Genomic DNA, 25,109 nt, shown 5'->3' with positions numbered 1-25,109 from the left:
TTTTTTTTTATGTGCTGCTAGCCTGTTACTTCATTCAAACTTCAAAGACATATTTTTTGTCCAGTTATCTTTAGGTGTCCAATCAATGATGTCTGGTTAAATATGACATGATAAAAATTGCATTTGACCAAAAAAGGGTGAACACACAATCAGCTCAAACAATTATATTTGTAAGTTATAACTTCACTGGCATGTCAAAGTAGTCAACTGATTCAGCACTCCAGCTCAACCCAAGCTCTAGTCTTAGCTTTTGTAAACTTGCTGCAGCCCTCACATGCAAATAGTGCATTAACTTGACAAAAACATAGTTTAAGCTAGTTCAAGCTTCATCTCCTACCTATTTTGACTGAAACTCAGATAATAAGATGTTGTGCATCTTTATATTTAAATAAATTTGCCCTCCTAGAATGTTTTCAATGAAAATTTCTGTCAGGTTTTATGCGTTATATTGTTCTTTGCATATTCTCAAAGCAGTCGTTCTACATAGATACTCAATTTAATGACTTAAGTTCTTCATATAGGCTCAACTTGCCAGTTAGATTGGTTCGTTCGATTTTGATATTAGCATAGGTTCCTTCAGACCTTCAGTATTCTTTATACAAGGCACTATTACCAGTTCTGTTTTCTTTTGCTTATGTTGTCAATTATATAGCAAAGTTAGAACTTAAGAGACTTCAGTTACCAATCATGCCACCAGGAAGCGTAACAATTGCCAAGATCCACATATATGGAATTAACTGCAAACAGAATCATTGAAAATATACGCTGTTAGTGAAATAATGGTAAATCATTTCAGCAGAATCCAATGGCATTTAATATGTTAGCTTTGAAACAAATCAGATCGAAGGTAACCTTGTTGAGTTCATGAATCGTGGCTTCTTTATTGCCTATGTTGTTCCCAATCACATTAACAGATTTCCCAAGTATGTAGTACGACATTGAAGGCCCCATGCCATGTATGAAGGATCCCATGGTCCCCGACACCATGAGTAGCCAATCTAGCGCATCAGCGTAGCAAAGTAGGCCAAGAAACGGAAACGGCTTGTCTCCAGCCTCTGTTTCTGGTGCCATCGATGCTGGCCCTGAGCTCTTCTTACCATCTTCAATGTTGGGTTCAGATGATTCAGTGGGCCTATCCTTCTCTTGGACAAGTGGCATTGTTTTTGCTGAATCTTGTGTAGTTTTGCAAAAGATTTGCAGGCACACGAGCTTTATAGTACTAGTTTGTTTTTTTATATGCACCATATAGCACAAAGTTGCAGGCCACTCCGTTGGTACTATCAAGATTCACAATTAATTAATCCAGCGCCAGCCTGGAAAAAAATATTTTTTTATATTGCTCAATCTTAGCGGCTACCTTTTTTTGTTTTAACTTCTTTGCTGACATGATACATCATGTCAAATCTGCGTATTCAGACTTACAAGTAAACTTTCTGGGTGATGTCTGCAACTTCAGTTATGCAGTAAAGGTCACATCATTGGGAAATACTAAGCCTGAATCTTTTGTTATTATAACCAAATTGCAGGGCATGAGGCAACTTTGGTTTCATCTACAGAGATTACAGTACTTTATGCCAGCTACAAGTCTAATCCAGAATAGCCATGTCACTTGCTATTGGAATCGGATCTTACTCTACATATTCCCTAGCCCTTACAAATAACAAATAAAGACACCATATATCTTCCTCGTATATATACACAATGCTTCACTAAACATGTTTCGGCAAAGGTGTCCAGTTATAAGCAAGGTAGTTTCTGTTGCAAGTCTAAAGACTATGTCCTCTAGCCATGTGCCTGCGTGTTAGTGCCTGGAACTTTAAGAAACCTGTGTCAAATATAGCGGATTTGGGCGCTCTAGCCAAAAGTCATCCTAATACGTTTACCTGTAAGCACCCTGTATCTTTATGGATTCATAATTATAAAATTTACTTATTTGTTTCTTATTTTATTGGAAACAAAATGTCTTACCTTTGTTATTCCCAGTCCATTATACTGAATTTGGGTAGTTATATATTTTTTCTCTTGAATGCGTAGGAGAGGTATGTCATTTCATTAAGAAGAAAGAGTACAGAACTGTGCAGCACTACTCACACAATGCACAAACGCCCACCCTAAATTTTTGGTATGCAATATTTAAGTTAGCTCAGTTTTCTTGTTAAGGCAGTTTTATTTCTTCCCATGTCATACTTTTCTGCCTGAAAAGTTATTTACAAAATTAAATTTCCCAAGGCCTTCAGCTGTTTCTTGGGGTGAGAGCTTTGTTTAAGCTGTCCTCGACCCCTCAAAAATGACAAAATTAGTCAATGGACCGCACCCAGGGAAGCCAGCATAGTCCTTATTCCCTGTGCTCTTTTAAGTACTGTTGAACTAGATGCCATCTTTTGGCTAGTCTTGTATTATTGTTGGAGAGAATAATTGGCTTGTCTTCCTCCAAACCCTAGAAGGGTGGGATATATAGATCCTATAGATGGGCCTCTATACATGGGCTCAATATACTCCAACACCCCCCCCGCAGTCTGAACTACCGGCGCAGCGGTGTTCAAGACTAGACAACAAGAAAGCTAACACACCCCCGCAGTCTGAACAACCAACGCAGCGGTGTTCAAGACTGGACAAGATGAGAGTACAAATAGAGTACAAAGGGCAAATACCCCCCCAGCCACAACTAGCCACCGGCTACGTTGAGGCTGGATCGAAACTCCGAGAAGGTCGATGAGGGCAGACCCTTGGTGAAGATGTCAGCAAACTGGGAGGTAGTCGGGACATGGAGTACCTGAACATCGCCGATGGCGACTCTGCCGTGCACGAAGTGTAGGTCGATCTCCACGTGCTTCGTCTGCTAATGCTGGACGGGGTTGGTGGAGAGATACACGGCGCTGACGTTGTCGCAGTAGACGAGCGTGCTCTTGGCGAGCGGGCTGTGGAGCTCCGCCAAGAGCTGTCGTAGCCAGGACGCCTCCGCCACGCCATTAGCGACAGCCCGGTACTCCGCCTCGGCACTGGATCGGGAGACAACCGGCTGCCGCTTGGATGACCAGGAGACCAGGTTGCCGCCCAGGAAGACGGCGTAACAGGAAGTGGAGCGACGAGTGTCCGGGCAGCCAGTCCAGTCAGCGTCGGTGTAGACCACCAGCTCAGCAGAGGACGAGCGGTGAAGCACCTGGCCGAGGTCCACAGTACCACGGACGTACCGGAGGAGACGCTTCAGCGCAGCAAGGTGTGACTCTCGGGGATCATGCATATGGAGACAGACCTGCTGAACAGCGTAGGTGAGGTCCGGCCTGGTGAAGGTGAGGTACTGCAAAGCACCGGCCAGACTCCGGTAGGCAGTAGGATCAGTCACCGGATCACCCAGATCAGCAGACAACTTCGCCTGAGTGTCGACAGGAGTGGAGCAGGGCTTGCAATCATTCATCCCAGCCCGCTCCAAGATATCGAGGGCGTACTGCCGCTGGTGAAGGAGAAGACCAGACGGGCGAGGCTCGATAGTGACACCCAAGAAGTGGTGGAGCTGACCAAGATCCTTCATAGCGAACTCCTGCTGTAGAGAGGAGATGACACTCTGAAGTAACTGCTGACTGGAGGCTGTGAGCACAATGTCGTCGATGTATAGCAGCAGATAGGCAGTCTCATCCCCACGGCGGTAGACGAAGAGAGACGTGTCAGACTTGGCCTTGGTGGACCCCAATGTCAGCAAGAACGTGGCGAACCGAGAGTACCAAGCCCGAGGAGCCTGCTTCAGTCCATAGAGAGACTTGTTGAGCCGGCAGACCATATTCGGACGACTCGAGTCCACAAATCCCGCTGGCTGAGAGCAGTAGACAGTCTCTGACAGAGTGCCGTGAAGAAACGCATTCTTCACGTCCAGCTGGTGCACAGGCCAAGAGCGCGAGAGCGCAAGCGAGAGGACCGTGCGCACCGTAGCAGGCTTCACGACTGGGCTGAAGGTCTCATCATAGTCCACACCAAGCCGCTGAGTGAACCCCCGGAGAACCCAGCGAGCCTTGTAGCGCTCCAGCATGCCATCAGCCCGACGCTTGTGCGTCCAGATCCACTTGCTAGTCACCACATTGCAACCAGACGGACGCGGGACGAGGTCTCACGTCTGGTTGGCAAGAAGAGCCGCGTACTCCTCTTCCATCGCGCGACGCCAGTGAGGATCCGCCAAGGCATCGCAGACAGAGGAGGGTACCGGAGAGACCCGCGGCTCTCCCTCGGTGGCGGAGAGTCGCGGCCGGAGACGCCATCCGCCGAGTCACCGTGAGATGGATATGTCGTGGATCCCGATGGATGACTGGCGGGTGGTACACCTCCGGCTCGGATCGAGAGGGAGTCGGAGGAGGCGGCGACGGCTCCGGTGTCGGCGTCGCAGGAGCCTCCGGAGCAGGAGGTGGCGCCGGTGTCGACGCCGAACGACGCCGGTACACCTGCACCGGCTCAGCGTACCGCTGCGGTGCCGGGGTCGGCGCCGAGCGACGCCGGTACACCTGCAACGGCTGAGCGAACCGCGCAGGTGCAGGAGAAGGCATCGGGGCCGCGCATGGCGCAGCGGGAGACACCGGGTCCGCGCGCGGCACGACCGGAGGTATGGGGGTCGCGCGTGGCGCTACCGCGGGCACCTGGGCCGCGCTTGGCGCAGCAAGGATCACCGGAAGCGGTGCCGGTGTGCCGGGAAAACCTGCAGGAAAATGACAGACAGGTAACGGTGGCTGAACCACCGGGTCAGTCAGAAACAGAGACTCCAGCTCGGGGTCAGGAGAAGGTGTGGAGGAGGTGGAGTAGGGGAAATCCGACTCGTCAAAGACGACGTGTCGGGAGATCAGGACGCGGTGAGAAGTGAGGTCAAAGCATTGGTACCCCTTGTGGTCAGGGGAGTAACCAAGGAATACACACCGAGTTGAGCGGGGCGCCAGCTTGTGAGGAGCAGTGGCGGAGGTGTTAGGGTAACACGCACACCCGAAGACCCGAAGGTGGTTGTAGCGAGGAGGGGTACCGAAAAGAGCGTGGTGCGGAGTGGGAGCAGGAGAAACAGTGGACGGAAGACGGTTGAGCAAGTAGGTGGCGGTGTGGAGGCTCTCCGCCCAGAAGAGCGGGGGCAGAGAGGCCTGGATCAGAAGGAAACGGGAGATAGCTCCTTCATGTATTGCATTCAAATAATAAGCTTTGACATGAACGCGGAAACAGTGGGAAATCATTCTAGTACAGTAGTTGTTTTCCTTTTTATGTGGACTATGCCTCATCATTTTATGATGAGATAGCTATGTTATTACAATTTGTGAACTGACAGCAAATGCATTGAAACAATGCTTAAGCTCCTAAAACTATTCTTGCTAGGTGTCTATGGTCTTTGTCCACAATGGAACATGACCAGCTTGTGGTTAATCCTTCATGTTGCTTTGCAAGTGGAATAACCTTGAGTAAATCCCGTCATCTGCAGATATCAATGTTTCGTGATTACCAAGTTCAACCACCTTTCCTTTCTCCATTACAACTATCATCTCCGCATTTATGACTGTCGACAATCTATGTGCAACTGTTATACTTGTAACCTTTCTGGCTCGATCATCTTTGTTCGTCCACTCCTTAGCCCCTAAAGAGCTCATTACCACCCTCTCAGATTCACCATCGAGAGCGCTAGTTGCCTCATCAAGAAGCAGAATAGGAGGCCTCTTTAATAGAGTTCTTGCAATAGCAATCCGCTGTTTCTGCCCTCCTGAAAGCTGGCTTCCTTTCTCTCCAACAATGGTGTCATACCCTTCTGGCAAACCACTGATGAACTCATGGATGTTTGCCTCCATTGCAGCTTGGATGATTTCAGTCTCTGAAGTGCTTTCACTTCCATAGCTAATGTTATCTCTGATAGATATGTTGAACAGGATTGGTTCTTGTTGAACTAGCCCAATCTGCTTCCTGAGCCATCTGAGATTGTAGTCCCTTATGTTCTTGTTGTCGATTAACACTCTGCCTCTGCAAGGATCATAGAATCTCAGTATTAGAGCCAGTACAGAGGATTTTCCTGCACCACTTGGGCCAACCAATGCTAGTTTTTGACCAGGTTCAATAATTAGATTGAATCCATCCAGAATGGTCACCTCTGGCCTTGATGGATAGTTGAAGTGCACATCCTGAAACTCAGTTCTCCCGGCGAGCCAGCCTTTGCTAGGATTCTCTGGTTTATCTGGTACAATTTCTGTCTCTCTGTCAAGTGTGTCAAATGCAGGATTCAGTATTGCAATTGCTGACATGACCATGGGAATGAAGGTCCATAATTCTGTGATGGAAGGTACTGTGAGTGAGAATATCTGGTATGATCTTATGCTGTTCACAAATGAGGCTTGCTTCTTCTGGACCAGAACTGTGGTGTACCAGAGCGCCACTGCATGTGCAATATTCCAGAGGCAGAGCGAGATCCCTTGGATCACCCCATACTTCATGCTTTCAATCTTGGTTTTTTTTTCGAAAACGCAGGAGAGCCGCGCTTCATTGCATTAGAGAGAGAAAAAGGTCCCCATACATCTCCCACCTCTCATACGGGGACCAAATAAGAGAGACGGGTTCAAAACTAAAAAACCAGACTAGCCTATGGCAAAAATAAGAACATGACCAGAACACCTTGATCAAGAACCTAGATTATATTAGCCAAACCTAGGCCCTGCAGCTTTTTAGCGCCGGCCAGACACCAAAGGCTATGTTCATCTTTGAAAGCACACATGATGGCACTGACTGAAGGGGTTACTCCCTCAAAAACACAGGCATTTCTGTGATTCCACAGCAGCCAAGCTCCCAGAATAATGAGAGAATTCACTCCTCTCTTGTACTCTTTTTTCACCCTCTTCATCAATTTACGCCACCATTCCACAAAGCTGCACTCCTGCTGTCTAGGAATATAGTCCCCCAGATTGAGAGGCTGTAAAAGGTTAAACCACACCTGTCTTGCCACCACACATGAGACTAAAAGATGCTGCACTGTCTCCCCCTCCTGATCACAAAGAGGGCACCGATCAGGGTGTGGTAGTCCTCTCTTGGCCAGCCTATCCGCTGTCCAACATCTGTTCCGAATTGCCAACCAAAGAAACACTTTGCACTTGTTAGGAGCCCAAGATTTCCACAATCTTTTCCATGGTTCAAAGGTAACAGACCCCAGGAAATAGGATCGGTATGCAGATTTAGAAGAGTAGCATCCCTTTGCATCCAGTTTCCAAATGTGCCTGTCTTCTTGCTCATTTAATACAATACCCTGGACACAATCCCATAATTTCAGAAATTCCCTGATACCAACCCATGAAAGACCTCGAATTGCAGCTACCCAACCATTGTTGGTTAGGGCGTCTGCCATAGTTTGCCTCTTACGGATCCTGGGAGGCACACTTGCAAAGACCAAAGGTGCCAAATTCTCAACCGAAGTACCATGCAGCCAATTATCTGACCAGAAGAGAGTAGTGTTTCCATTTCCCAGCTCCGTCTTGACTGCAATAGCAAACAGGGCTAAGGAGTTGGGATGCGAGGGGAGTTCCAAATCAGTCCAAGGACGATCCACTCGGGTTTTCTTGTGCCATTGCCATCTTGCTTGCAGCGCCCATGCCATAACTTCCAGGTTGATAATTCCGAGTCCGCCCAGATCAAGAGGCCTCATAACTTTCTCCCAAGCAACCAGACAACAGCCTCCATTCGCTTGCTCTCTCCCTTTCCAGAGGAAGCCCCTTCTGATCTTGTCAATTGCCTTAATAAACCATTTTGGGACGTTGATGGCAATCAAAAGATAGATATGTACAGCTGAGAGCACAAACCGAACCATGGTAATTCGCCCTGCCCTGTTCATCAGAGATGCTTTCCACCCTGGCAGCTTATCTGCCACTTTTTCAATCCAAGGCATAAGATCATTTTTCCTCAGTTTTTTGTGAGACAAAGGCAGACCCAAGTAGGTACAAGGAAAATCAGATATGGTGCAAGGGAGGGTATTACTCACAGCCGACAGGGAACCATCTTCACATTGGATTGGGATGATGCTACTTTTGTGAAGGTTTGTTTGTAAACCAGAGGCTGCACCAAAGACATTTAGAAGATCCCTTGTAACCTGCAACTCCTCATCAACTGGTTTTATAAAGAGAGCAACATCATCAGCATACAAAGAAAGGCGCTGTCCAGAAATTCTTGGGGACAGAGGCTGAAGAAGTCCCTCTTCTCCTGCTTTCACAAAAAGACTATTAAGGATGTCCATGACAAGGATGAAAAGCATGGGAGATAACTGATCGCCTTGTCGGAGTCCACGTTGGTGCTGAATACTTTCTCCTGGTTCCCCATTCAGCAAGATACGAGTCGAGGAGGTAGACAGCAAATTAGAGATCAAGTTGCACCACAACCGACCAAAACCCAAATGAGCGAGCACCTCCAAAAGAAACGACCATGATACGGAATCAAAGGCTTTAGAGATATCCAGTTTAAGAAAAAGACTTGGGACCTTTTGTCGGTGGAGGATCTTCACAGTTTGCTGGACAAGAATAAAATTATCATGGATACTCCGCCCGCGAATGAAAGCGCTCTGATTGGTGGCCACCATAGAATTTAGATGGGGTGCCAAACGGTTAGCAAGAATTTTTGTCACCAACTTAGCAAAGCTATGCATTAAGCTGATAGGTCGGAAATCCTTGGCCATCGCTGCATCCAATTTCTTGGGAATCAACGTCATGTAAGCTCCATTTAGAAGTCCAAGCCCCTTGGCATTGCCTTGCTGCAGGGTGATAATAGCAGCCATAAAGTCAGCTTTGATCACAGGCCAACACTCCTTATAGAACCTGCCCGTGTAACCATCAGGGCCTGGAGCTCTATCCGATGGTAAGGTTTTAATTGTGGCCCACACCTCTTCTTCAGTAATGGGACTGTCAAGCATGGACAGATCCAACCCTGGCCTATGGAAAGCTTGCAGGTCCAGAGTTGAGGAAGGAATAGCCACATTCCCAATCAGATTTTCATAAAAGGTGTGCATAATCTCCTGTTTATCCTCTTGAGCAGTGGCCACAAAATCACCATCAATCAGCTTGGAAATAAAGTTCTTCCGCTTACGGAAGGCAGCTTGCTTATGGAAGAATGAGGTATTTGCATCACCCTCAATATATCTGACTCGAGAGCGAAGCCTCGCAATAGTCCTTTCAAAGGAAGGCAAACTCAAGCAGTAGCGCTTCAGCTCTCTACGCAGCCAGTCTTCTTCAGGTGAGAGCTGCCTCCTGTCTTGCGCCATTTCCAGCCGATGTAGCACCTCACGGGCTAGGGCCAGTTGTGTCTTGATATGTCCCACCTTCTTGGCGCTCCAGGACTGGAGAGCACGTGTAAGCCTCTTAAGCTTGATTGAAATGCGCTCAAAAGGGCCGGCATCTCGAACCGGCTCGTCCCATGAATTTTTAACCGTGTCGAGAAAACCGGGCAGCTGTGTCCAGTAACTCTCAAAGTGAAAACGTCTTTTGCCATAGACACCATCCTTAAGGCCAAGGATTAGGGGGCAATGATCTGACATTTCCGATGTATGGCTTTGTAGTACACAGTCGGGGTAGATATCCTCCCAGTCACTCGTGCAAAGGACCCGGTCCAACTTAACAAGCGTAGGAGAATCCCTCTCATTGGACCAAGTATATCTCCGGCCCAACAATGGAATTTCTTTAAGCTCCATATCATTAACAAAGCGACGAAATCTCCCCATCATAGCTCTATTCACATTGTCATTGTTTTTATCTTCTGCACAAAAGATCATGTTAAAATCGCCGGCAAGCATCCATGGCCCATTGCACTGACTTCTAACTTCCCTTAGCTCCTCAAGAAAGGCTGGTTTGTCAGCATCCAGATGAGGCCCATAAATCCCAGAAAACCACCATTCATGCTCTCCGTCTGATCTGAACTTGACCGATACCGAATGACGATGTACACGGTGACACTCAGCCGTGAAAACATCCTCTCTCCAGGCAACCAGAATTCCTCCTCTTGTTTCTCGAGCAGGTAGATACACAAAAGAGTGGAACCCCTGCCCCAAGATGGATGACGCATCATAAACTGAGATATGAGCAAGCTTTGTTTCCTGTAGACAGACAATAGCTGGCTGACATGATTGGACAATCTGATGAACCATATCTCGGCGCGATTTGTTATTCAAACCTCTTGCATTTCAAATCAAAATATTGCAAGGAGCCATAGCATATAAGATGAAAAATCGACCAAACAAGGAGGCTCTTAACACACAGATATGTCAGCCATAGAACGCACCTCCGCACTCGAAGGCGCATTGCACCCAAATAAGGCAGCAAGGGCCTTTACATGATCATGGCTCAAAGTATTTTCAAAAATCCTGGCATAATGCTCGAGGGCAGCTTCAGAAATGGTTTCTTCCCCATTAGAAGTACCATCTTCACCATTCAGAAATTGCAACTGACAGCAAACCGATTCAGCAGATTTATGATCAGAGATGGGCGGCAACTTGGCAACACGTCGGCTTCTGCGAGGGATGAAATCCTGCGGCAGAGTTTTCTTCCTTGGCCTGGGAGGAGGGGGAGGACACTGCAATCCAGCCACAATCGGCTTGGAGACCTTGGCGACGAATGCTGAAACTGGCGAGGTCGTTGGGACCTGTGTATTTCTCCCACCAGGTGCAGTATTTTCCAAAGCACTTGCCCCTGCCACATCTTGCGAATGCAGCCCCTGGATTGCCGAGTCGGCGAGCGGAGGCACAGCCAAGGCTGCAACACTTGCTGAGTGAGGGGGCAGCAGTGGAGCCTCGTCGGCCTCTACGACACTCGTCGAGACGATGACATCAACCGCAGCAGTTTGGGGTGCCGCAGGCGGAGGCAATATCACAGCCTTGACACGTACCGAAGGGAGGATCGGTGGCAGGGCCTCATCATCCACAGCTGCTTCCGTGACAGACAGGTCATGCTCAATGGGTGCAAGCGGTTTCCTCCGGCGACGAAAATAGGTCTTCACGGATGGTTGGTGGATGCAGGGGCTGCAGGCCTGTGCCTTGATCGGTTCCACCCGGACACACTGCTCCAAAGGTGAGGTTTGCAGAGCAGAAAGGACCGGCTCGTCGAGAGGGACGTGATGCAACGGCGAATCAGTGTCCGAGTCCAATTGTGCGTCTTTCAGCAAACCATGGGCTGGCCCAACGAAATCAGAGGCCCATCTCGTCTGCTGCATGAGCATCTCACAATTAAAGAGGGAGGAAACGACATCCTCCGGACTCCCCGGGATCTCTTGGTTTTTTTCAAAGGTTCCTGCAGTGACAATTCTGCTTTCTTAATTATTTCATCTTCATAAACAAAGGATGCCACAGTTCGGATGTTGCTAGCCGCTTCTGAAGCAAGGGAGACAAGTTCCCGGTGAGCGATAGCAGAGTCACCGTAGAATCCTTTGGCTGACTTGGCTTGAATAAGGCCACCAATGAAATGGCATGGCATGACTGCCCATGAAACTAAACCCATGCGCCAATTGACGTACATGCTTACTATTATTGCTATCAGAATTGAAGAGATGCATTGTACAATGACCGCCATTCTGTCTGATATGATGGTCTTGACTGTTGAGGTGTCACTGACAATGCGCGAGGTCAGAAATCCTACGCCATTCTTCGGTTTCTCAAACCAGCCAAGCTCGTTCCGAAGAACAGCTGCATCGGAACAAAATAATTTCATATTTTCAGCAGTGAGAGGTATGTGATGTTGGCTCTTATGAGATTTTGTGTTAAATGATGAACAAATTCAAGGTTTTCATGTGACAGACATACCTGAGAAGAGGTCCTCCCTTAGGTTTTTCATTGCCTTTTCTCCAACAATACCATAAATATAGTGCTGCAAGATGTTACTGACCAGTGTGACCATCCCAGCTGTGAAGAATATCAAAGAATACTTGCTGACTTTTGTTTTTGCATCTGGATCGTAATATGCCACACCAATTGTCATGATGAAGTAACCAAACAAGGGCTTTGAGATTCCAGAGATGGCTGCTGCTGAGGAACCAAATAGAATCTTCAAAATGTCCTCTTTATGCAGTCCATACCAAAGTCTGAAGAAAGGATGCATTTCCTTTACAATCTCTCTCTTCTGCTGCTTCGACTCCACTCTTTCTAGTTTGTTCTTGGTTCCCTGCTTTATAGAAGACTGCCTGATGTGTGCTTCACCAATTTGTTCCTCTATTACATTATCAGAAGTGCTGTTTAATCAATCAAACTAACAGTAAGTTCTATGAAGTAATCCTTCTTATATGTGTTATCACTAAAATTCGTAGCATGGATTTTCTGTTTTCAATAAACTATTGCAGTTTCTTGTTATGTTTGTCATTTTTGTTATAGTAACTCTTGAAAAGATGCAGTGGTATGGCATAGGGAAAATACTGAAGAATTTCATAACCGAGATTAGAACATTGGTCAAGTAAAGCTTTCCATTGGTTACATTTGACTTTACCTTGCCACTTTCTTTTCAGCTTCCGTCTCTATATTTTGCATGCTGCATACATTGGAGTAAAATGTGTTTTTCTCGAGCAACTCATGATGTGTCCCAGTTTGTGCTACTCTTCCATTCTCCACGACAACAATAGTGTCAGCATCTACAATTGTGGACATCCTGTGGGCTATCAAGATAACAGTCCTTCCGCGCATGGCTATCTCAAGTGCATCTTTAACTAGCTTTTCTGATTCTGAATCAAGGGCACTTGTTGCTTCATCGAGAAGTAGGATTGGTGGATCCTTCAGCATTGCCCTTGCGATCGCTATCCTTTGTTTCTGGCCCCCTGATAACTGCACACCCCTTTCTCCTACCTGAACAAATTTAGTCGTTCTAAGTCCTAGCAGAAGTGATTTTTCTAGCTTTGCATGTCAAGTAATGTGGAAACATCTATGATTCTTCTATGGAGATGGATTTTGACTATCTGGAATCTAGAAGTTGTATTCTTAATGCATCACAAAATGGATTTCAGTCCTTGAGAAATGTTGCTGGAAGTTAATGAATCAGGAGTCAAAACCCTAATCAGTTTTTTTAGTTAAATACAATGATCCCAAGTATTTATGAATTGCCATAGTAAAATGGAAAAAGTACCTCTGTTAAATACTCATTTGGTAGTTTGGATATGAATGAATGAACATTGGCTGTCGTTGCTGCTTCAATTATCTCTTCGTCATTTGCATCCATTTTACCAATCCTCAAGTTGTCCTTTATATTACCAGAAAACAGTGATGGTTCCTGAGAGACTGAAGCTATATTTCTTCGCAGTAATTTCAGATCAAGTTTCTTGATACTGTGGCCGTCAATGAATATGTCACCTGCAGTGTTAGGCCTTATTACCTGATTGTTGGAGTATATTGAGCCCATGTGTGTAGAGGCCCATCTAGAGGCCCATGTATTGGATCTATATATACCCACCCATCTAGGGTTGGAGGAATAGAGCAATTATTCCCGTCATTATGGTATCACTAGCCTAGGTTAGGGTTTCACGCCTCCTCTGTTTCCAGCCTCCTCTGTTTCCAGCCGCCGTCGCTAGACCTGGGCAAATGTCGGGTCGGGTCGGGTTCGGGTCGGGTCAAGGTCGGGTCACGGGTCGCATAGGACGGCCCGCGCCCGACCCGTACCTATCACCGGGTCGGGTCGGGTTGGCCCGTGCACCCTGCGCGGGCGTGTCGGGTCGGGTTTTTTTCGGGTTGGGTCGGGTTTTTTGGCCTTTGGGTCGGGTTTTTCGGGTTGGGTCGGGTTTTGGGTCAAAAATCACGGCCCGTGCCCGGCCCGTTGATTGTTGCGGGTCAAAAAATACGGCCCGCGCCCACCCGCCACGTAGCTCGGGTCGGGTCGGGTCGGGTTTTTTTCGGGCGGGTTGGGTCGGGATGTTCGGGTCGGGTGACCCATGCCCAGGTCTAGCCGTCGCCCCTGGTGCCCGCCGCCGCCGGCCATGGCCGGCCGTCCGCCGGCGCCGCCGGCCCCCTTCTTTCCCCCTCCTCCTTCCCTCCCCTCCCACCCTCCCCCTCTGCTCCCACTCGCGCGGATCTGGGCGCCCTGCCCGATTTCCCTGCAGCCGCCGCCGCCTCTGGCCCGCGTCCTGGCGCTTGGTCCCGAGCCGCCGCCGCCCTTCCAGGGCCGGGCGCGGGCGCGGTGAGAACTGCGGGATCCGCCCAGGGTGCGGCCGCCATGGACTCTGGATGCGCCGCCGTCGCCCCTGCGGTGGTCGTAGCCGCCGATCTCGGGCCGGACGCGGCTGCACCCGCCGCTGCAGGGGCCGGGGACGTTGCCCCCCTTGCTCCAGGCGCGCGCCCCGGCGCGGGTCCTCTACAGCAGGCCCTGGAGCTGCCTCCCGTGGTGGAGCAGCCTGTGGAGGCCGCCATGGCCGCCGCAGGTGCCGATCTGGCCGCCCTGCGGGCCGCAGCACAACTGCTGCAGGCCGCGGGCACCGATCCGGCGGTGCTGCGGGCCGCAGCCCAGCTACTACACGCCGCGGGGGCTGCTCCTGAGGACGCGGCCGCCGGTCCCGCCGTTGCTGCTGCCCACCGCGCCTCCATCGCCGCAGGCAAGCAGCCCGTCGTCGACGCCGCAGGCAAGCAGCCCGTCGTCGACGCCGCGTCCGACACTGCATGGACCGGGCTCGGGATGCCGCCCGCGGATGCGCCGCTCTCCGCCATCGCCATCCGCGGGCAGCCGGCCGACGCCGCACTCGCCGCGGCCCTCCTCGCCGCCAAGTCGGAGGCTTCGGCGGCTCAAGAGCGGGTCCGCGCAGCGTCCCTCGCCTGGGAGTGTGAGCGCGCCACGGCCGACGCCCTCGCTCTCCGGGTCGCCGAGGCGGAGCGCTTCCTCCGCGTCTCTTCCGGCCGGCCCGTCGACCCCGAGCCCGGCGCCTCTTCCTCACGCCAGGCCCCGATCGCTGGAGCTGGAGCTCGGTACGACCCGACTGACCCCATGGTCGCCCAGCTCCACCTCCAGGCGGCCGGCGTCCAGAACATCAGGGCTCTGGTATCCGTCCTCCTCGACCCCGCGTCCTCCTCCTACGGCCGCTGGCGTGACCAGGTCCTCCTCACCCTTCGCCGCTACGCCCTCGACGACCACGTCCTCGTCGACTCGCCGATCGAGACGCGGGACGTGACGTGGCTGCGCCTCGACAGCGTCGCCCTGTCCTGGATCTTCGAGACCATCTCCCAGGATCTTCAGGACCTCGTCAGGACACACGGCGGCACCGCGCGGCAGGCCTGGGTGGCGCTCGAGGGGCAGTTCCTCGGCAACACCGAGTACCGCGCCCTCCAGCTCGACGCCACCTTCCGCACCTTCGTGCAGGGGGACCTCTCCGTCGGTGAGTATTGCCGGCGGATGAAGAGCATGGCCGATGCTCTTCACGACCTCGGGGATCCGGTGTCCGATCAGGTCTTGGTGCTCAATGTCCTACGGGGACTGAGCAGCACCTACGACTACCTTCCTGCAGATCCGGGACGATCTCGCCCTCGAGGAGATCACCAGGGGTCTCGCGCCCGGATCATCCTCGCCCGCCCCCGCCGCGCTCGTTGCTACTCCACCGGCCTCCTCCACTGCTCCTGCCACCTCCCTCCTTAGTGCTGCTCCCGCCGGGCAGACCAGAGGAGGGGGGGCCGTGGACGTCGCCGGCGACGGGGTGGTGGTGGTGGCACTGGTGGCCTTGCTTCTGGGAGCACCGGTAACGGTGGGGGCCGTCGGGGCGCGCCGACACCGGCTCCGGCTCCGGCTCCTGCCCCCGCCGCTGGAGGTACGCCCTGGCCATCCTTCAGCAACCCATGGTCAGGGCGCATCTCGATGTGGCCGTTCCAGGGTCCGGGAGGGGGGCCTCGTCCTCAGCTACCACCGGCGGCCATGTTCACTGGCGCTGCTCCACTCTTCGCGCCGTCCTGGACCCCGCCCGCTCAGCCCAGCCAGCAGCCGACCTGGCCTGGGGGTGGGACCAGGCCGCTCTGGCGCAGTCCTTCAGCACCTTGGGACTGACGCCGCCGACCAGCACCGAGTGGATCGCCGACTCGGGCGCCTCGTTCCACACCACTCCCGATGCTGGTATCTTCTCTTCTGTCCGACCCCCACACCCCTCTTGTCCTTCTTCTATCATGGTTGGTGATGGGTCTTGCCTTCCTGTCACCGCCGTGGGTTCTGCTCCTCGACTTCCTACCGTTCTTGTTGCTCCTCAAATGGTTCACAACCTTCTTTCTATTCGCCAGTTTACTGCTGACAACTCCTGTTCTATCGAATTTGACTCCTCTAGTCTTACTGTGAAGGATTCGGCTTCCCGGCGTCCGCTTCTCCGATGTGATAGCCCGGGGCCCTTTACACTCTTCGGCTTCCTGCTTCCGCTGCCTCGCCTTCGGCTTCTGCTTTTGCCGTGACGTCTTCTTCCACCACTTGGCACCGCCGGCTTGGTCACCCCGGCCGCGACGTTTTGGCTCAGCTCCGCCATAGTACCGATGTTCCATGTACTAAGGCTCCTGCTGAGCACCTCTGTCATGCGTGCCAGTTAGTTCGTCATGTTAGACTTCCGTTTTCTTTTTCTTCTTCGCATGCTGCGCATGCTTTTGATCTCATTCACTGTGACCTGTGGACATCTCCTGTACTCAGCATGTCTGGCTATCGATATTATCTGGTCATTGTTGATGATTTTTCTCATTACTCTTGGACTTTCCCTTTCCGCGCCAAGTCTGAGACCTTCCCCACCCTCCTCCACTTCTTTGACTGGGTGTACACTCAGTTCGGCCTCACCGTTAAGGCCGTCCAGTGTGACAACGGGCGGGAGTTCGATAACTCCACCTCCCGGTCTTTCTTCCTGTCTCGGAGTGTTCAGCTGCGTATGTCTTGTCCGTATACCTCTCCTCAGAACGGCAAGGCTGAGCGGATGATTCGCATGACGAACGACGTCGTGCGCACCCTTCTGATCCAGGCTTCTCTCCCCCCGCGCTTCTGGGCTGAGAGCCTCCACACCGCCACCTACCTGCTCAACCGCCTTCCATCCACTGCTTCTCCTGCTCCCACTCCACACCACGCTCTTTTCGGTACCCCTCCTCGCTACGACCACCTTCGGGTCTTCGGGTGTGCGTGTTACCCTAACACCTCCGCCACCGCTTCTCACAAGCTGGCGCCCCGCTCGACTCGTTGTGTGTTCCTCGGGTACTCCCCTGACCACAAGGGGTACCGATGCTTTGACCTCACCTCTCGCCGCGTTCTGATCTCCCGACACGTCGTCTTCGACGAGTCGGATTTCCCCTACTCCCCCTCCACACCTTCTTCTGATCCCGAGCTGGCGTCTCTGTTTCCGACTGACCCGGTGGTTCAGCCACCATTACCTGTCTGTCCTTTTCCTGCAGGTTTTCCCGGCGCACCGGCACCGCTTCCGGTGATCCCTGCTGCGCCGAACGCGGCCCCGGTACCCGCGGTCACGCCACGCGCAGCCCCCGGACCTCCGGTCGTGCCGCGCACGGACCCGGTGTCTCCCGCTGCGCCACGCGCAGCCCCGGTGCCTTCCCCTGCACCTGAGCGGTACGCTCAGCCGGTGCAGGTGTACCGGCGTCGCTCGGCGCCGAACCCGGCGCCGCAGCGGTACGCTGAGCCGGTGTAGGTGTCCCGGCGTCATTCGGCGTCGACACCGGCGCCGCCTTCTGCTCCGGAGGCTCCTGCGACGCCGACACCGGAGCCGTCACCGCCGCTGCCTCCTCCGGCTCCCTCTCGAGCCGAGCCGGAGGTGTACCGCCCGCCGGTCATCCATCAGAAACCTCGGCATAACCATCCCATGGTGACTCGACGGATGGTGTCCCAGGCCGCGACTCTCTCCGCCGCCGAGGGAGAGCCGCGGGTCTCTCCGGTACCCTCCTCTGTCCGCGACGCCTTGGCGGATCCTCACTGGCGTCGCGCGATGGAAGAGGACTACGCGGCTTTTCTTGCCAACCAGACGTGGGACCTCGTGCCGCGTCCGTCTGGTTGCAATGTGGTGACTGGCAAGTGGATCTGGACGCATAAGCGTCGGGCTGATGGCACACTGGAGCGATACAAGGCTCGCTGGGTTCTCCGGTGGTTCACACAGCGGCCTGGTGTGGACTATGATGAGACTTTCAGCCCGGTCGTGAAGCCCGCTACGGTGCGCACGGTCCTCTCGCTTGCGCTCTCGCGCACTTGGCCTGTACACCAGTTGGACGTGAAGAATGCTTTTCTTCACGGTGCCTTGTCAGAGACTGTTTACTGCTATCAGCCTGCGGGATTTGTGGACTCGAGTCGTCTAGATATGGTCTGCCGGCTCAACAAGTCTCTCTATGGACTGAAGCAGACTCCACGGGCTTGGTACCCTCGGTTCGCCACGTTCTTGCTGACACTGGGGTTCACCGAGGCCAAGTCTGACACGTCTCTCTTCATCTACCGCCGTGGGGATGAGACGGCATATCTGCTGCTATATGTCGATGACATTGTGCTCACAGCTTCCAGTCAGCAGTTGCTTAAGAGTGTCATCTCCTCTCTGCAGCAAGAGTTCGCTATGAAGGATCTTGGTCAGCTCCACCACTTCTTGGGCGTCACTGTTGAGCCTTGCCCGTCTGGTCTTCTTCTGCACCAGCGGCAGTACGCCCTCGATATTCTGGAGCGGGCTGGGATGACTGATTGCAAGCCCTGCTCCACTCCAGTCGACACTCAGGCGAAGCTGTCTGCTGATCTAGGTGATCCGGTGGCTGACCCTACAGCCTACCAGAGTCTGGCCGGCGCTTTGCAGTACCTCACCTTCACCAGGCCGGACCTCACCTACGCTGTTCAGCAGGTCTGTCTCCACATGCATGATCCCCGGGAGTCACACCTTGCTGCGCTGAAGCGTCTACTCCGGTACATCCGTGGCACTGTGGACATCGGCCTGGTACTTCACCGCTCGTCCTCTGCTGAGCTGGTGGTCTACACCGACGCTGACTGGGCTGGCTGCCCGGACACTCGTCGCTCCACCTCCGGCTACGCCATCTTCCTGGGCGGCAACCTGGTCTCCTGGTCGTCCAAGCGGCAGCCAGTTGTCTCCCGCTCCAGTGCCGAGGCGGAGTACCGGGCTGTCGCTAACGGCGTGGTGGAGGCGTCCTGGCTGCGACAGCTCTTTGCGGAGCTCCACAGCCCGCTCGCCAAGAGCACGCTCGTCTACTGCGACAAGGTCAGCGCCGTGTATCTCTCTACCAACCCCGTCCAGCATCAGCGGACGAAGCACGTGGAGATCGACCTACACTTCGTGCGCGACAGAGTCGCCATCGGCGATGTTCGGGTACTCCATGTCCCGACTACCTCCCAGTTTGCTGACATCTTCACGAAGGGGCTGCCCTCGTCGACCTTCTCGGAGTTTCGATCCAGCCTCAACGTAGCCGGTGGCTAGTTGTGGCTGGGGGGTCTTAGCCCTTTTGTGCTCTACTTGTACTCTCATCTTGTCCAGTCTTGAACACCGCTGCGTCGGTTGTTCAGACTGCAGGGGGGTGTTAGCTTTCTTGTTGTCCAGTCTTGAACACCGCTGCGCCGGTAGTTCAGACTGCGGGGGGTGTTGGAGTATATTGAGCTCATGTGTATAGAGGCCCATGTATAGGATCTATATATACCCACCCATCTAGGGTTGGAGGAATACAATTATTATTCCCGTCATTATAAATTTCCATAAAAATATTTTAGTGCAACTGAACCAATCAGTGAGGTTGTGTGATTGTTACATTGCACCAAAGAGGATGCTCATAATGGCAACTATCGTGCCACCTCCTGTTGCCTTGTTTTTGGTTACAGCAACTGCCCCAATCCAAACCATCAGTGCCCAGGAACAAAAGGTCACTGCTTGGAACAATCCGAGTCCTATTCCCTTTATCATTGCTTCCTTCTTTCTTAGATTAAACTGATTTTCCATGCACTGAACAAATGACTTCATGGCCCAGCTCTCTCCGACAAAGGAGAAGACAGTCTTGATATGTGACAAGGTCTGTAAACAAATGTATACTTGGATTATGAACATAACGAAGCAGGAGATATTCTGTACCCCAACATTTCTATCTATTCCAGTAACTTATCTTAAGGTATGGCTGTTAACTGATCTCACAATACCTGTTCTAAAACTGATATTGCCTCCGAGACAATAGCATTGCGTGACAACGATATGCTATTCATCTTTTTTGTGTATGTTGCCCCAATGACAAGGATTAGAGGAATGACCAGGAAGGAAAGCATCGCAACTTGCCAGCAGCTGATAAATGCAATTATGGTGCCAGCAAAGAAGGTGGAGAAGCTTGCAACGAAATGACCCAGCTGCAGAAAAGTGAACTTAGATACAGGTTTGACCACATAAATTGAGAAGCCTTGTGTTACTGCTCCATATGATTGTGAAATCCATTACCTTCTCTCCAATTGCATCTTGTATGATACTCATGTGGTTGGTTACTCCGGTGATGATGGTTGCAGTGGTCAAGTCAGTATCAAAAGCCCCTACCTCTTGGTTGAGGACTGATCTCAGAAATGCTAGCCGCATGCGTGCTAGCTGTCTCTCACTTGAGTATATCCAGCAGGAGATCTCTGCAGTTAATTCATTGGAGAAAAAGGTTTGAAATATTTCATCACTGAAACAATGCTATGCTGTTGCTACTATTGGATCTCCTAATAAAAATAATATTTCTCGTACACCATTCTTCTGCATATTACTGCGTCTTTACTGGTATTGTAGGGATACTTTTATGTAATTGCAAATATAGGAGAACGTGAATTTTCAACCACATTTCCATAAAAAGGGAATTTCAAGCACACCTGTAAAAATCTCTCGAGTTTTATGGGCTAATTTTATGCATATTGAGTGAGCCAATCAGTGGGCAATGTTGCAGTTCTTTATATCCTAACTAATTTTATAGAACCAGACCAAAAATCACAGAGGTGTAATGTACGTATTTCAGAATGTACTCAAGTCTATGATTCAACTTTCTCCTATATATTTGTTCTTTTTCAAAGCACAAGGTGACATGCAAAATACAGCAGTTCATGCTAGGATAGTTCTTCAGCAAAGGGAAAACCACATGCATCATAGAAGAAATGGAAGAACTCTTAAGAGTCTCAACTTACCAACCATTCCAGCAGGAAGAGTGGCTGCCGCCATGTACCACACATAGGGAACCACCTTCAATCAATAAGTAGAAAAACTGATGCAAGTTAAAATCAATAGTGTTGGAGTATGTGTGTGTGTTGGCCCATGAGGCCCGGCCCATCTATGAGGCCCATGTAATGTATACTATATATCCCACCCCTCTAGGGTTTGGGTTATACACTGGATCATTAATCCTCTAGTATGGTATCAGTCGCCTAGGTTCCTCTCCTCCCCTGCCTCGTGCCGCCGCCGCTTCCGCTGCAACCCGCGCGCCCTCGGGGAGCTCGATCTCCGCCGGGGGCCGCACCATCTGATCCGCGCCCCCCTGTGTGTGTCGTCGTCAAGCGTCAGCAGCATATCGTGATGGATCTCACCTGTCGTCTCCGCCTCACCTCCCCGCCGCCCCGCCCTGGCGTGGATCCGCCGCCGAGAGCCGCCGGGTTTCCGCGCGGGCGCTCGCCACCCGCCCTGGCGCGGATCCGCCGCCGGGCGCCGCCGGGTTCCGCGCGGGCGCTCACCGCCCGACCTAGCGCGGATCCGCCGCCGGGCGCCGCCCGGGCCTCGGATCCACCCGCCGGCTCCGGCCTCGGCGAGGTCCGCCCCGCCTGGGCGCCGCCGCCATGGGTCGGCCACGCGCCGAGCGCGGGCGCTCGAGCCGCCGCCGCAAGTCCGCCTCTCCCCTCCCGCCGGTAGCACCTCTGCCTCCCCCTGTCTCCTCTGTTCTCTGCCCCTCTCCCTCTCCACTGGTGTCTTGGCCGTGAAGAAGGAGAGAAAGAGATAGGGATGAGAGGGGCTGTGCTATGTGCACCCCAGGGGTCCTACACGAAATGCTGCTGCTGCTGTGTATCCCTTTTGCGTCGCCCTGCCGTTCGTTGTCGTTCATCGTCGACAACCCCCGAAGGACGAGGTTGTTGCTGCGCCTTCTGAGGCTGCAGCGACGACGCTCGTGATCGAGCTTCTACCGCGGACACCGCTGCCTTCGCGGTGGTGGTGCCCGCCTCGCCTGGCACCCACACGTCGCTCCCGGAAGACCACTCGACGCCCGCCTAACCGCACCGGCACCTCCGACAGGTTACTCGCCCCCCCCCCGGTGTCGCCTGTCGGCGACTCAGCGCCACCATCGGACTCGGCTACCTCCGACAGGCCACTCGACGCCCCCCCCCCCGGCGCCGCCCATCGGCGACTCAGCGCCACCCGCTGGTTCTCCGGCCACCACTTGGCGTCTTCGGTCGACCATCCTGCGTCGCACGGGCTGCCACCCTCGGCGTTCGATCATCGTTGTGCTGGCGCTCGACCCGACTTCGCGCCTCCTGCCGCTCGAGCGCGGACACCGCCGCCGATGTCGCTGAAGGAAGACGTCTTCGCCACCCCTGTCCTGAGCGCGACCTTGCTGCAAGTTTGCGCCGTCGCCACCCCTGTCCTGAGCGCAACCTGGCTGCACCTTGCACCGTCTACCATCTGCACCTGAGCGCGACCCGCTGCTGAGCTGGGCAAGAAGCTGCTGAGTTCGTGTCCTCGGGCGCCCCACGACACTTCGGATCTGCGCTCTCCTCCACGGCTTCGACCACGACTACGACCACCTCGACTTCGGCTACCTCGGCATTAAGGGGCTATCATCTACATAAGTCTCCAGTCGAAGCATTAGCACTGCTACGACTGCGGGGGGGGGGGGTATTGTCCCCGAGTTTACTTTCTTTCATGTCCAGTCTTGAACTCCGCTGCGCCGGTAGTTCAGACTGTGGGGGGGTGTTGGAGTATGTGTGTGTTGGCCCATGAGGCCCGGCCCATCTATGAGGCCCATGTAATGTCTACTATATATCCCACCCCTTTAGGGTTTGGGTTATACACTGGATCATTAATCCTCTAGCAAATAGAAGACCAACATAATTAAGGTTAAAAAAACAACACAATGGACAAAGACTAATGATATGCTTTCGTATCAGCGGTTTTAGCAAGTTCACCTTATACAAGGCATGGACCATGCCTTCTTGATCATTTATATTGGTTCCGAAGGCATCGAGCGCCTTCCCAAGAAGGAGATATCCAACTGGGAATGCTATGCCGTGGATGATGGACCCGATGGTTCCCAGGGCCATGAGGAGCCAATCCACCGTATCGGCATAGCAAAGCAGCCCAAAGAATGAAAATGGCTCCTCACCAGCGCTAGCTTCTGGCGATACTGAAATTGTGCTTCTTCTTTCATCCGTTTCATCAGCGTGAGATGATGAAATGGAGTGATCCTCATAGTAGTTCATGGCCATTCTGTCCGATAGGCTTTGTGATCCTTTTGCAGTAGAGAAGCATGGAAAAGAAGCCGCCTAGATAGCATCAGTATTATAGGCATAGGTGTTGCATTCTGGGCATGACAGTTTACATGTAGGTACTGACAACCATATCTCCCAAAATGGCTTAGGTTCTCCCAAGGTTGAAAGTAAAATAACCTGGCTGTTAAGGGATCCATGAACATATTGTATTAATTTAACATGTTTTTGCATAAGTTGACATCATTCAGTTTGTTATTAAATTGTTTTTCATGGATTTAGATGTAGAATAAAGGAATAACAAAGATATGGCCGTTTGAAATTTGGATTGACAAAAATGAAAATCACCAGCAATCCTTGTAAAGTGAATAAGCAAAGCCAAATGCATATATTCCATTTACATTCCTTCACATATTGTCTGTACGAAACAGCAATAAGCCATACCATAAAATACTGCTATTCAGGTACTCCTCCAGTAACAAATGATGTCATTTTAACATTTGTGTTAGAAAGATCTGTAGGTACCTCTTTTTACAATAATTTAGTTCACTTTTGATAAATGGGCTAATATCATTGTTGTGTCACAAATCTCAATACTTTTTATGATTATTTATTGTCAGAGTTTTAATATTTACATTGTACACAATATTTCTACGAGAGTTAAAGTTGCATCTGAAAGTTAAATCAATGTCTTGGATCTCACTTTAAAGATCCCTTCCCCAGACCAATTAAATAAATTCCTAGCCTCCTAGTATGATAATCATGTTAAAAATGAAGATCTGATCTGCATAATAGGTTAAGGAGTGCTTACATGACCAAGGCAAGTGTAAAGGAATAATTGGGGCATAATTCGAGCATATGCCTTTTGGGACTGCACATAAGACAGGCGGTTGTCCATTTCGTATGTCATTGCAACCAGCCCTGAATGTTTGTTTGCACCTGAAAACACTTTGTTGATGCATTGCTTCCAACAGGAAACGTACAAAAAAGGTCAAGCATTGCACTGTCCCTCCTCAACTCCTCATTGCTGGAAACCCGTGCAATGATCTGTACCCTGGATCATGTATTGCCGGTTAGCTAGCAATGCTAATGTGTTCTCTGAATTTTTGCTGAAATTTTGTCGTCAAAATTAACGATGACTAACAGCTTCACTGTCACGCGCTATGCAGGCTGCTGCTGTTTGCGACACGGAGGTGCACCGTGAGTACCAAATCGGTTCATTATATTTGAACTTTTCAGAGTACCAAATCGGTTCATTCTCCGAATCCGGCACAAACGCCTCGAGTTTACAGCTTTTCAGCGCCCGGAGCTTGGAAGGTCAATTGGATGCTGGAAAGGAGACACTTATTTGGCTGGACTGCTGGAATGCTCCTGTTGGATTCATCTGCTAACCTGATCAGCTTTGGAATGCGGCTCTTGGACGTGGCAGCAGCATATGCTACTGTTTTTTTTTTTTTGGAGTGCATCCAGCAGGTACGGAGATTAAGTGTTGTCATCTCATAATCCGAATGGTCATGTAACTATCGTTCATGGGATAACCGAAGAATATGCGGATGCCATGAACACGCCAGGAATGACCCGTTCAAAAAACGACCTGTTTAAAGAATTTCAAATATCTGTGTATGTACGTTTTTGTTTGTCCTCCATTCATCATTGACGATATATTTTGCACATCTGTATCATTACTCCAAATATCCTGCTGAATTATATGCTGGGCTTGACTCGCTCCCTGTATGCCCGTGTTCGATCAACTTGATCGGCCGACTTGGATCATAA

General features: G+C 51.5%; 2 protein-coding genes and 1 long non-coding RNA gene across 4 annotated transcripts; 2 read left to right on the top strand and 1 right to left on the bottom strand.

Annotated features, from left to right (window-relative positions):
• Positions 1-5,131: 5,131 nt before the first annotated feature.
• LOC120713165 (ABC transporter B family member 14-like) lies at positions 5,132-13,340 on the bottom strand. Its single transcript, XM_039999171.1, has 5 exons — positions 13,068-13,340; positions 12,438-12,790; positions 11,762-12,186; positions 11,220-11,644; positions 5,132-6,443 (listed from the first exon to the last, which is right to left on the bottom strand). Exons 1-5 carry the CDS (start codon positions 13,338-13,340, stop codon positions 5,379-5,381), a joined length of 2,541 nt encoding a protein of 846 aa, XP_039855105.1. The 3' UTR covers positions 5,132-5,378.
• Positions 13,341-14,147: 807 nt separating this feature from the next.
• Positions 14,148-16,275, top strand: LOC120713164 (transcriptional regulatory protein AlgP-like). The gene is made up of 2 exons (XM_039999170.1): positions 14,148-14,754; positions 16,241-16,275. Exons 1-2 carry the CDS (start codon positions 14,148-14,150, stop codon positions 16,273-16,275), a joined length of 642 nt encoding a protein of 213 aa, XP_039855104.1.
• Positions 16,276-19,218: 2,943 nt separating this feature from the next.
• On the top strand, positions 19,219-25,109 carry LOC120711418. Of its 2 annotated transcripts, XR_005690278.1 has the most exons (5): positions 19,219-19,777; positions 19,883-20,020; positions 20,142-20,275; positions 20,403-20,539; positions 24,503-25,109. It is a non-coding gene; the product is annotated as an uncharacterized LOC120711418 (long non-coding RNA). The 2 variants fall into 2 exon arrangements; XR_005690277.1 differs by having other exon boundaries at positions 19,220-20,020.

Source organism: Panicum virgatum, chromosome 6K, assembly GCF_016808335.1.
Source record: "Panicum virgatum strain AP13 chromosome 6K, P.virgatum_v5, whole genome shotgun sequence".
In the NCBI taxonomy this organism is placed as follows: Eukaryota; Viridiplantae; Streptophyta; class Magnoliopsida; order Poales; family Poaceae; genus Panicum; species Panicum virgatum.
Note: the sequence above shows the minus strand (reverse complement) of the source record. Positions and strands in the feature narration are given on the sequence as shown.

Coding starts and splice junctions, on each gene's coding strand:
- LOC120713165 (XM_039999171.1), bottom strand. CDS start 13,340: ATGGGCTCAATATACTCCAACAATCAGGTAATAAGGCCTAACACTGCA. Junction 12,791..13,067: donor CAAATGAGTATTTAACAGAG/GTACTTTTTCCA, acceptor AAATTTGTTCAG/GTAGGAGAAAGGGGTGTGCA. Junction 6,444..11,219: donor AAACCAAGAGATCCCGGGGA/GTCCGGAGGATG, acceptor AAAAAAACCAAG/ATTGAAAGCATGAAGTATGG.
- LOC120713164 (XM_039999170.1), top strand. CDS start 14,148: ATGGACTCTGGATGCGCCGCCGTCGCCCCTGCGGTGGTCGTAGCCGCC. Junction 14,755..16,240: donor CCTCGCCTGGGAGTGTGAGC/GCGCCACGGCCG, acceptor CTTACTGTGAAG/GATTCGGCTTCCCGGCGTCC.